The sequence below is a fragment of the Coenobita brevimanus genome, chromosome 9 (assembly GCF_032717465.1).
Source record: "Coenobita brevimanus isolate Jiangsu-jjx chromosome 9, ASM3271746v2, whole genome shotgun sequence".
Lineage (NCBI taxonomy): Eukaryota > Metazoa > Arthropoda > Malacostraca > Decapoda > Coenobitidae > Coenobita > Coenobita brevimanus.
Genome location: NC_136962.1, coordinates 7,560,348 through 7,572,719, shown reverse-complemented (window position 1 = coordinate 7,572,719; position 12,372 = coordinate 7,560,348). Strand labels below are relative to the sequence as shown.

The window sequence follows — 12,372 nt, the reverse complement described above, 5'->3', positions numbered from 1 at the left end:
TCCACAGGTATACCCACTAATGTTTAATAATATTCAGCTTAATCCTGCATCATCCTTGAACATGCTTGGGGTTTCATTTACTCGGGACTTAGCTTGGAAAGATCATATTACATCTCTTGTAAAATCTGCTTCCAAGAGATTGGGTGTGCTAAGCCGACTCCGCTCTTTCTTTACCCCTGCACAATTGTTGACTCTATACAGGGGTTTTATCCGCCCCTGTGTGGAGTACAACTCTCATGTGTGGGGAGGCTCCCCATATACAGCTCTTCTCAATAGGGAGGAGTCAAAGGCTTTTCGTCTCATTAACTCTCCTCCTCTTACTGACTCCCTTCAACCTCTGTCTCTTTGCCGCACTGTTGCATCTTTATCTCTTTTCTATCGCTACTTTAATGGTCACTGCTCCTCTGAACTGTCTGCTTGCATTCCTCCACCTCTACGACGGGCGTGTAGCACCCGTCTGGCAGCAAACTCTCATCCTTTTTCTGTCCAACTCTCTAATGCAAGAGTTAACCGTTACTCCCAGTCTTTCATTTATGCAACAGGTCAGCTCTGGAACTGTCTCCCTCTGTCTGTATTTCCTGCTGCCTATGATCTCCAGTCTTTCAAACACAGTGTATCCAGGCATCTCAAAATGATCGGATCTTGAATTTGGCTCTATATTGTATTTTGTTTTTCTCTTTGAGGGAACTGTTACTGCGGGCTCATGGCCTTTGGTTCCTTCTTCCTCGCATAAAAAAAATATATATATATATATATATATATTTATATATATATTATAACATTACATATATATATATATGTATATATATATGTATATATATATATATATATATATATATATATAGCCAATACCCTCTTCAGGAACAAAATGATCCACAGGTATACATAGGGAGTGATGAGAAGGGTGGGTGGTGAACTGAATGAAAGGAAAGCAATGATTGATTATGTGTGTGTGGATGAAAGGATGCGAAGATGTGTTATGGATGCAAGAGCTTATAGAGGTTGGGGAAGTGGACTTTCTGACCACTACTTGGTGGTGGCCAGAATCAAGATGCAATTAAGATGGAGAAATAGAAGAAGAGAAGGACGGGAAGAAGGAGTATTTGTAAGGAGAGTGGAAAGGTTACAAGAGGATGAGAAAAAGGCAGAGTATAAGAGAGAAGTGGAGGAACGATTGGGGAAATATGAGTTGGAGCAGATGGGGGACGTGGAAGGTGTGTGTAGGATATTTACAGAAGAAATATGTGCAGCATGTGATGTGGTGTGTGGGATGAAGAGAAGACGGAGGGGGGTGCAAGGAACTTCGTGGTGGAATGAAGAGGTGAGACAGGCTGTGGCACAAAAGAAGAAAGCATACAATGAATGGATGAGAAATAGGGGTGTAGAAGAAGTTGAGAGACGGAAGAGAGTTATATGTAGAAAGAAAGAGAGAGGTGAAGAGATTAGTAAGAGAGAGTGAGAAGAGGGCAGATGAGAAATTTGGAAGGAATTTGAGTGTAAAGTGGAGGGACTGTAAGAAAATGTTGTGGAAAGAGGTGAAAAGAGTAAGACGGGGTAGAAGTGAAGTTAGCAGGGGAGTGAAAGATAAATATGGTAGATTACTAGTGGAGAAGGGAGAAAAAGTGAGCAGATGGAGAGAACACTTTAAGGAATTGTTGAACATAGAGGATGGAAGTAATGCGAGTATAAGTGGCTGGGGAATGGCTGGGAGAAGGAGGGAGGTGAGAAGACAGGAAGAAATCAGTAGGATAGAGATTGTGGAAGCAATGAAGAAAGTTAAAATGGGGAAAGCCCCAGGAATTGATGGAGTGTGTGGCGAAATGCTGAAGCATGTGAGAGAGATAGTAATAGAATGGATGTGGAAAATTTGCAGATTGGCCTGGGAGGAAGGTAGAGTCCCGGAGGATTGGAAGTCAGGTATAATTATTCCCTTGTACAAAGGAAAAGGGGAAAAAGAAGTGTGTGGTAATCATAGGGGCATTTGTCTTCTTAGTATAATAGGAAAAGTGTATGGTAGGATACTCATTGACAGAGTTAGGGAAAGAACAGAGGAATTAGTTGGAGAAGAATAGGGAGGCTTTAGGAAGGAAAGAGGTTTTGTAGATCAGATAATCATTCTTAGATCTTTAGTTGAAAAGTTTCTAGAGAAGGGAAAGAAGTTGTATGCAGCTTTCATGGATTTGGAGAAAGCATATGACAGGGTGGATAGACAAGGATTGTGGAAAGTATTAAGAATAAATGGAGTAGATGGGAAGTTGTTGAATGCTGTGAAGAGTATGTATGATGATGCTAAGGCTCCAGTGCGTGTGGATGGTGAACTGAGTGAATTTTTCTCTTTGAAGGTTGGGTTGAAACAGTGATGTCATGTCTCCATGGTTGTTCAATCTGTACATGGATGGGGTAATAAAAGAGGTACAAGGTAGGGTAGTGGATGTTGGAGAGGCCCTGGTGAGAGAGGGTAGTGTTTGGAAACTCCCTGTACTGTTGTTTGCAGATGATACTGTGTTGTTGAGTGAAGACCAAGGAGAGCTGCAAGGCTTGGTGGATGAGTTTGGGAGAGTGTGTAAGAAACGGAATCTAAAGGTGAATGTAGGGAAGAGTAAAGTGATGGTCTTTGAGAGAGGTGAAGTCAGTGAATGTACAGCGAGGTTGGATGGTGAGGAATTGGAAAATGTGAGTACGTTTAAGTACTTGGGTAGTGTGATGATTAAGGATGGAGGTTTGGAGGGCGAAGTCCTTGAAAGGGTGCAGAAGGGAAGAAAGGTTGCTGATTCCTTGAAAGCAGTGATAAGAAGCAGGGAAGTGAGCATGGAAGTGAAAAGGTTACTACATGACAGTGTTGCGATACCAACTCTAACGTATGGAAGTGAAGCTTGGACGTTGCTGGAAGGACACAAGTCAAGAGTGAGAGCAGTGGAAATGAGTTATTTAAGAGGAGCCTGTGGAGTCACATGGAGAGACAGGCTGACGAATGAGGATATAAAGGAGCGTTGTGGTGTGGATGTGGATGTGATAGGAAGCGTCAGGAGGAAGACACTGAGGTGGTTTGGCCATGTGGAGAGGATGGAGGGTGAAGGACTGACGAAGAGAGTGCATGTGAGTGAGGTGGAGGAGGGAAAAGGGAGGGAGAGGCAGAGGATGAGATGGAGGGATGGGGTGGAGAGGTATATGAGAGAGAGGGGTGTGAGTTGGGAGCTGGGCAGTAAAATGGCTGGGGACAGGGCGACGTGGAGGCGATTTATTTGTTGCCACCCCGAGGGGGATTGAGGCTTCTAGCAATATATATATATATATATATATATATATATATATATATATATATATATATATATATATATATATATATATATATATATAAATATAAATATATATATATATATTGTGCCAGAGCAACAGCCCAAAAGTCATTAGCATATAACTCTTACTTAAAATCAAAAACATCTGAATCACTCTCCCAATTTAAAATTGCTAGAAATCATGCAAAAGCTGTATTAAATCTATCTAAATCAAACTTTCTTCAAAAGCAAGCATGAAAACTACTTAATAACCCTAATGACAATAGAATATTCTGGTCAACTCTTAATTCTTTCAATAATAACTTTAACAAGTCATCTTCCATTCCTCCACTAAAATCTTCAGATGGCAATGTTACAAATGACCCACGTGGGAAAGCAGATGTCTTTGGTAGTACCTTTGCAAGAAACTCTACCATAGATGATACCAGCCTGAATGTCTCAGTACTGGAACTTGATTCTCCCGAAATTGCCCCACTTAAAATACAGACAAGATACGTGAAATCCATCCTAGACAATTTACCTACCAACAAAGCTCCAGGCCCAGATGGAATTCCGCCAATTGTTTTGAAAAAGTGTTCCCCTGAACTTGCCTCTGTCCTAGCTAAATTATTCAGACTATGCATACGTACTTCTTTATTCCCAAATTCATGGAAAGAAGCCAATATCCACCCAGTTCCGAAGAAAGGAAGTTCGTCTGACCCCTCCAATTACAGACCAATAGCTGTCACATCTTCTCTTGGTAAGGTATTTGAAACTTTAATTAATAAGCATATTGTTAAACATCTTGAATCCAACAACTTAATTAGTGATAGACAATACGGTTTTCGCCACGAAAGATCCACCATTGACATACTCAATCTCTTAACTCATACCATCCATCAATCAATTGATCTTTTTGGAGAAACTCATGCAGTAGCTCTTGATATCTCTAAAGCTTTCGACAGAGTATGGCACCGTTCCCTGCTGTCCAAACTCCCTTGCTATGGACTAACGTCTTTTGTTCCTTTGATTTCTTCTTATCTTAGTGACAGGAAAATAAGAGTAAAAGTAGATGATGTATATTCGAATTTCCACTCAATTAACGCCGGCGTGCCGCAGGGATCAGTTCTGGCGCCAACCCTATTTCTGGTTCATATTAATGATCTCTTATCTGTCACTCACAATCCCATTCACTCATATGCAGATGACTCAACACTACATAGTTCATTCACACTCAGATATCCATTTACAAAGTCTAATATCTCTACCTCTCAACTCAGTACAGCCATCTCCATAAATCAAGATCTATCTACAATCAGTGCATGGGGACAAAACAACCTTGTCTCTTTTAATGCTAGTAAAACTAAGTATAAACAGTTTACTAATAGACAGATATTGCCAGATTCGTCCGTTACCTTCAGTGCAACTAATATTCCCATCTCCAAAAGTATTGAAATTCTTGGTGTCTCACTTAATAGTGCCCTCAGCTGGACCTCTCATGTCAGATCACTTGCTAAAACCGCCTCAAAGAAACTTGGATTATTGTACAGAGTCCGTAACTTCTTCGCCGATGAGCAGTTAGCTATAATTTATAAGAGTCATGTGCGCTCTCAGCTTGAATATTGCTCACCCTTGTGGAATGGTTGTGGAGAGGTTGCATTAAGACAACTAGACAAAATTCAGAATAAAGCTGTTAGAATCATTAACAACCCTGCCATTACATATAAACTACCTCCCCTGCAAGTAAGAAGGAATGTTGCCTCCCTTGCATTATTTTACAGATATTTTTTTGGCAAATGCTCAGACGAAGTTGCGTCCATGGTGCCACCTCTCCATGCCTTCCCTCGTGCTACACGGGCATCTGGTAGCGCTCATGACTGGAATGTCACTCAGCCATATTGCAGAACTTCTTCCTATCAGAATTCTTTCATTCCCCGAACTGCATCTCTCTGGAACTCGCTTCCCCAGAGTTGTTTTCCTCCAAATTTCAACCCACAACTGTTCAAGTCTAACTGTTACAGATATTTTATGAACAGAGGACACCAGTAATCTGGTGAATGGATTATTTTTTTTTACCCATTTGTTTTTCCTTCCTCTGTTCTGTTATTTAAAAAAAAAAATATATATATATATATATATATATATATATATATATATATATATATATATATATATATATATATATATATATATATATATATATATATATATATATATATAATACAATCAAACCCCTGTCGTATTTATGATTTGCATCTGGAGGATGAACAAGAGCAATGAATGGATTTTGTACTTTCATTTCCATGTCCCTTCTGCTAAAACAGCTGTACTGAAATCTAGTTTAATTTTCCTGACGTCTGTAACATTTGTTTCTGCAGGAAAAACAAGAGACATAGCGACATATTGTGCTCCTTCTCCTTCATGCGAAAGGAAATCCCAGTCATGGTGTCATAAAAGACTTTGTGGTTCCTTTGTGGTTGAGTTATATATATATTAGACTTGTGGACGAGCGGTTATTATACTGGAGTAGCTTGTAGTAGATAATCTTCTTTCCCAATTGTCATGTAGTGACAGGAGAGGTAAAGAATAGTATGAGACTATTTTTATTTGTCTTGGAAATATTAACAGGTCTCTCACACAGAGCGAAGTATAGAGTCCAGTCCCGCTAGCTATCTCTCTGTCTCGCTCTCTCTGTCTCTCTCTCAAGTTACCAAGCCCTTCTCCCTGCGACCTGTCTCTTCTAAGGCCTCTCTCCTTCTGACCTCTCTTTCCTAAATTCAGGTGTAGCAGGGGTTGTATCACGTGTGTTCCTTGTGAGTGGAAAGTTCTAGAAGCCTGTGTGTGAGTATGTGTGTATGTGTGTGTATGGTCACCAGGGCTTTGTTCACGGGTGGATTGCTGACAACTAACTGCATCATCTCCTTACTGGCCACTGTCGTCAGCTTTCCTCATTGTAATTTGCAAGCTCATTTCCTATTCCCAGGCTCGCATAGAGCTGTCTATCTATCTATTTATCTATCTATCTATTATGATTTGTAATTATAATATGGAGTTCTGATATCTGCTCGGTCACGCGAAAATGGCGTACCATCGACAGTTAATAGTCCTAACATATTAATACATATTATATACACATTATAATGAACTTATAAGCTAATTAAGTGAAATATATAATATTGTAAAAGTAACATAATTGTATGAATATTGTATACATATAATATTCATAGTAAATAGTGATTATTCAGTAATATTACATTTTAAACAAGTTGTATACATATTTGAATAAATGCATTAAAGTAAATTATTTAACTGTAATACAGTATGTACTTGGGTTATTGTAGTGAAATGCATACATGCAAGAAAAAATAAATAGTTTAAAATTAAGATTATGGTAAGAGTTATTAATATTTCATTTAAAGATAATGGTACTGGTCTGCCATACATGGGTCATTCTTCTTTGTATTTATTTTATTTTTTTATTTATATAATTAGTACTATATACAAAATATATACACTTCATTCAGGGTGGTTAACTTTGATGTTAACTCTCCCCCCACTAAATAATGACTCCAAATTAGCAATTCTTGCATGCATTCTGTGCATTGCGAACAGGAGTACTGCAACTACAATGCAGACGATTATAAAGACAGTAGGTGCTGGGCTATACACATAATATGGGTTGAACATACTCAAACTCAAAATTTGTTTGTGATTCTGGATCCAAGCTTTCTTTGTTGCAGCGGACACTCCTGGAGGAGGGCAAGACTCCAGCACAGATAGTAACGACGCCACCTCCCCCCTGCAGCAGCCTCGCCACTACCATCAGCACCAACATCAACAACAAACAGTAGCGGTAGCAGCAGCAGCAGCAGCAGGAGGGCGTGTGGCGCCTCATCCACTGCCGCCTGTCCACCATGCCAGGTAGTCTCAGGTAGTGGAGGCTGAGTTATGTAGGTGGAGCCTGGCTGCCGCAGCACACCACTTCCTGCCACACACACCTTCCTATTAACCCTCTCCCCTTCCCACGCCCCCATCCACTCCCTCAGTATCACCCCAGTTGCCTTTCCTCTTCTATTTATCATTTTTTTCCACCTTTGGGTCGCGTCCATTCGAGAAGCGAGAGGGTGTGAATGGGCAGGGACCAGACAAGGCTGGCACTAATAACTTTTTTGGTCCAGTCATCATCCGCTGTATTATAATGGATATTCGTCATTATGCTCGGAATTTGATGCATCCTGCACAGAGGGTATGGTCGAAATGCCATTGGCTGCACCATTCAAAGTGAGAATAATTACCTGTCAGCTCTTATAATTTGCCCTCAAGTGGGCTTGTGTTCCCGTCCACACGCACTCACTGTCAGTGTGGCCTTTTTATGAGTTACAGTGATGCAAAACCTCCCACACGTACCTGCCCACACCTACACACTCACTTTGTGTTCATGGCCTTAAAGCAACCCTTAAGGAGTTCAGGCCTTCCTTAAGTTCCATCCCCAAGAGGTAACTGGGGGTCCTTCATTCATGTAACATTAACAGAGGAAGTAGACTGGGTTCATGTACTTCAACGGGGATTATACGGGACTGGGTATTAGTTTAATTTTATATGTTTGTGTGAAGCTACAGAATGTGGTTAAAGTTTTTTTGGCGTACCAGATAGAGCCAAGACCGTGTAGGCTTGAATGATGAGTGAATGGAAGCGCGGCCCATTGGGTTGGGCAAACTTGGGCTGTCTGGACGTTGCTACTCCTCACCCGGCCCTTGGGTGGGAAAGAAGGTCAAGGTGATGATGATTATGATGAAAATATTAGTAGTGGCCCTTTCCCCCAAGCTTGTTTATTTATTAGCTTTACAAGATGTCTTTATTTCTACAGTGACATTATTAGGTTTTATCATTTTTTAACTCAATGAAATCCAAACAGTAACAAAGAAACACCTTTTGCCCTGTAGTACATGTCTTTCACCCTCAGCACTTCTCTTTAGTAATGGTAAATATTGTTAGATGGAAACTTACAAGATTTTCCTGATTATAAAATTGAATCTAGACTTAATGGAAGGGAGATGATTAAGACTATCTTCAGCACTCACCACAGTTATAAAGCCATTAAGATATATTCCACTTTAACATACTTGGGTTTTCATTATCTCGGGACTTATCTTGGAAAGATCATATTACCTCTCATGTAAAATCTGCTTCCAAGAGATTAGGTGTGCTAAGCCGATTCTGTGCCTTCTTTTCCCCTCCAAAAATGTTGACCTTATTTAGGGGTTTAGTTCCACCCTTCCGCCCCTGTGTACTCGTAGAATACAGCTTTTCGTCTCATTAACTCTCCTCCTCTTACTGACTCCCTTCAACCTCTGTCTCTTCACCACACTGTTGCATCTTTATTTCTTTTCTGTCGCTACGTCAATGGTCACTGCTCTTCTGAACTGTCTCCTTGCATTCCTCCACCTCTACGACGGGCGCGTAGCACCCGTCTAGCAGCAAACTCTCATCCCATCTCTGTCCAACTCTCTAATGCAGGAATTAACTGTTTTACTCTCAGTACTTCATATATGCAACAGGTCAACTCTGGAACTGTCTCCCTCTGTCTGTATTTCCTACTGCCCATGACTTCCAGTCTTTTAAACGTAGTGCGTCCAGGCATCTCGAAATAAGCGGACCATGAATTTGGCTGTCTGTTATTTTGTTTATGTCTTTTCTTGGAGGGAACAGTCTCGCGGGTTCCTGGCCTTTGGTTCCTTCTTTCTTGCAAAAAAAAAAGCATCACCAATAGTATATACAGCTGTTTAACACCCATCTAGCATTCATCACAGTATACCCAACTATCTGAGGTAAGACACAGCAGCTTTAACTCCACACAGCTACGGTATCCAGCTAAAACACTAAATAAGGCTCTGTGTCACTCGAGGGGTGCTTCTTCCGCCTGGCAATGTCCATAACATAGTGTCCCTGTATCATTATCATTCATCCTTGACCCTTTCAGACCGGTGACTTATCCTCAGTTAATGTCCGGTGCTGATAGGCAATTATTGTTAATTTTAGAGAGGCTACTCGTGCTGAAGGGGTCATTGAAGGATTCAACTAACTCCTGTATGAAGAGTCCCCAGCGATAAGAGTTTGCAGGTAAAAGTAATGAAAATAATACAGATAATAACAATAATAAGAATGAAAATAATAATGATAATAATAATAATAATAATAATAATAATAATAATAATAAAATATGACATAATGAAAACTATAAACATGATAATAATAATAACGACAATAATGACGAAAAATAATAATGAAATAATGAAAATGATGAAAATAATAACGAAGATAATAGCAATAATAATAATAAGAATAATAATAAGAATAATAGTAATAATAGTAATAGTAATAATAATAATAATAACAATGATGATAATAATAATAATAATAATAATAATAATAATAATGAAAATAATGATAAAAATGATAATAATAATAATGATAATAATAATAATAATAATAATAATAATAAATAAAACAATAATAATAATGAAATAATGAAGATAATAAAAATAATAATGATAATAATAATAATAATAATAATAATAATAATAATAATAATTATGAAAAATAAATCACAGCAACACTATAATCACATTGCATATATCGGTAGTCCTTGGTTCGTATTCTCGCCGACTGAGGAAGTTCCCCAACACCTTCTTCCTTGTAGCCCAACACTGGCAGGTGGTTAGTGGCGTGGTAACACTGGCAGGTGTTAGTGGCGTGGTAACACTGGCAGGTGGTTAGTGGCGTGGTAACACTGGCAGGTGTTAGTGGCGTGGTAACACTGACAGGTGGTTAGTGGCGTGGTAACACTGACAGGTGGTTAGTGGCGTGGTAACACTGGCAGGTGGTTAGTGGCGTGGTAACACTGGCAGGTGGTTAGTGGCGTGGTAACACTGGCAGGTGGTTAGTGGCGTGGTAACACTGGCAGGTGGTTAGTGGCGTGGTAACACTGGCAGGTGGTTAGTGGCGTGGTAACACTGGCAGGTGGTTAGTGGCGTGGTAACACTGGCAGGTGGTTAGTGGCGTGGTAACACTGGCAGGTGGTTAGTGGCGTGGTAACACTGGCAGGTGGTTAGTGGCGTGGTAACACTGGCAGGTGGTTAGTGGCGTGGTAACACTGGCAGGTGGTTAGTGGCGTGGTAACACTGGCAGGTGGTTAGTGGCGTGGTAACACTGGCAGGTGGTTAGTGGCGTGGTAACACTGGCAGGTGGTTAGTGGCGTGGTAACACTGGCAGGTGGTTAGTGGCGTGGTAACACTGGCAGGTGGTTAGTGGCGTGGTAACACTGGCAGGTGTTAGTGGCGTGGTAACACTGGCAGGTGGTTAGTGGCGTGGTAACACTGGCAGGTGGTTAGTGGCGTGGTAACACTGGCAGGTGTTAGTGGCGTGGTAACACTGGCAGGTGGTTAGTGGCGTGGTAACACTGGCAGGTGGTTAGTGGCGTGGTAACACTGGCAGGTGTTAGTGGCGTGGTAACACTGACAGGTGGTTAGAAAGAGTATGAGAAAGGAGGAGGGTAAAAGAAAGTTGGAAAAAAGTAACAAAAAGGAGGAGGATTTAAAAGAGCATTAAAATGAGAAGAATAAAAAAGAGCATAAGAAAAGAGGAGAAGAAAAAAAAGTATTATAAAAGAGGAGACTTTAGCCATCATCCACTTCTGCCTTCCTTCCACCACACTACTTAGGTAACCTGTCACGCCTCTTGCTGGCCTCACAGAATTACATTTCTTTTCTTTTTTTAATAGAATTTCCATCTTGGACCTAAGAACCTTACAGAAAAAAATATAACTATGCCCCGTCGAGACGAGCGGCAATCCCCTGGCGGGCACTGCCAGCTGAGCGTATATCCCTCGCTTCTTTAGCAGTGTTACCAGATCCATCAGTTCCCGGCGAGCTGTGGCCACTACCGGGCACACCTGCTTTGTTGTCCACACGGCGGACCGGGCAGTGGTTGGGCAGTCGAAGTACGTCAAGAAATTATAATCTCTGTCTGTTAACCTGAAGCATTATTTAATCTTAATATCGAGGGGAAATATTAAATAATAATTAATAATAATAATAAATAATAATAATAATAATAAAATAATGATAACGATAATAATAATAATAATAATAATAATAATAATAATAATAAAAATAATAATAATAATAATAATAATAATAATAATTATAATAATAATAATAATTTCCCAGTCAGTGCCTTTTCTCCATAACTAGACCTAAAAATCTCATCCCTTGATTGTAAGTATTGGACTGTAACAAGAGATTAACACTAACTTGTAATCTAGTCACGAAGAAGTGCTAAGGAAAGTATGTGTAGCCGTAGCATTGTCCTTTTCACCCACTTAACTACGTGAAATAAGTTGCAAAAGAACGAAAAACTGGGCCAAGTTAGGGTGAAAGGAGCATAGCAGATGAAATATGGTGTTAAGTATTTAGGTGTGGTGGTGTTAAGGTGTGTTAAGGCAGGTATCTATCCATCCACAGAGCCCAGAGTGAGTCTTCCTCGAGTGATACTTCAACTCTCACTCCTCGACCCATCCACCTCCACCTAGCCTCGACCTTCCCAGATTCGCGGGAACTGAGTGAGGCAGAGTGCGACCGTGAGATGTTCAAGGGGGAGGACGGAAGGGCTCGAGGTCCTACTTCCTCGAGTAGTGGGGACGTGGAGGAGAGCATCAAGGCGGAGTTGGAGAAACTGCTTCACAGGTACGAGCACCAGCAGCAGCGGGGGGAGCTGAAGAAGCAGCAGCAGGAGGAGAAGCGACGACCCGCAGAGAAGAATCCTTACACTATCAACGTATAGCAATGATGAGAACACACGATATACTCTGTTCACTTTCACTTGGACTAAAATCGCCGTTTCTGTAGCTTGAGTGATGAGGTGCGACAGTAAAATAACACTATGTGTGCTAATCACGAAGAAGTGGTGTAGAACGAATGTACTGCATATGCACAACACTGTCATTTTCTGCCACTGGGCTCCGCCAAATGCGCTGCAAAAAAGATGAAAATCTGGGCCAAGTTTAGGTGAAGAAACTATGGTTCTCTTGATGCTCCCA

The 12,372-nt window shown here is 40.6% G+C and overlaps 1 protein-coding gene across 1 annotated transcript in view; it reads left to right on the top strand.

Moving 5' to 3' along the window:
• Window positions 1-12,116, top strand: part of LOC145409542 (cell adhesion molecule Dscam2-like) — a 75,695-nt gene extending 63,579 nt beyond the window's left edge. Inside the window, exons 32-33 of the mRNA XM_080279933.1 lie at window positions 7,016-7,196; window positions 11,798-12,116. Of these exons, the coding sequence (XP_080136059.1) occupies window positions 7,016-7,196; window positions 11,798-12,116 (500 nt within the window). The remainder of the gene's footprint in view (window positions 1-7,015; window positions 7,197-11,797) is intronic.
• Window positions 12,117-12,372: the final 256 nt, after the last annotated feature.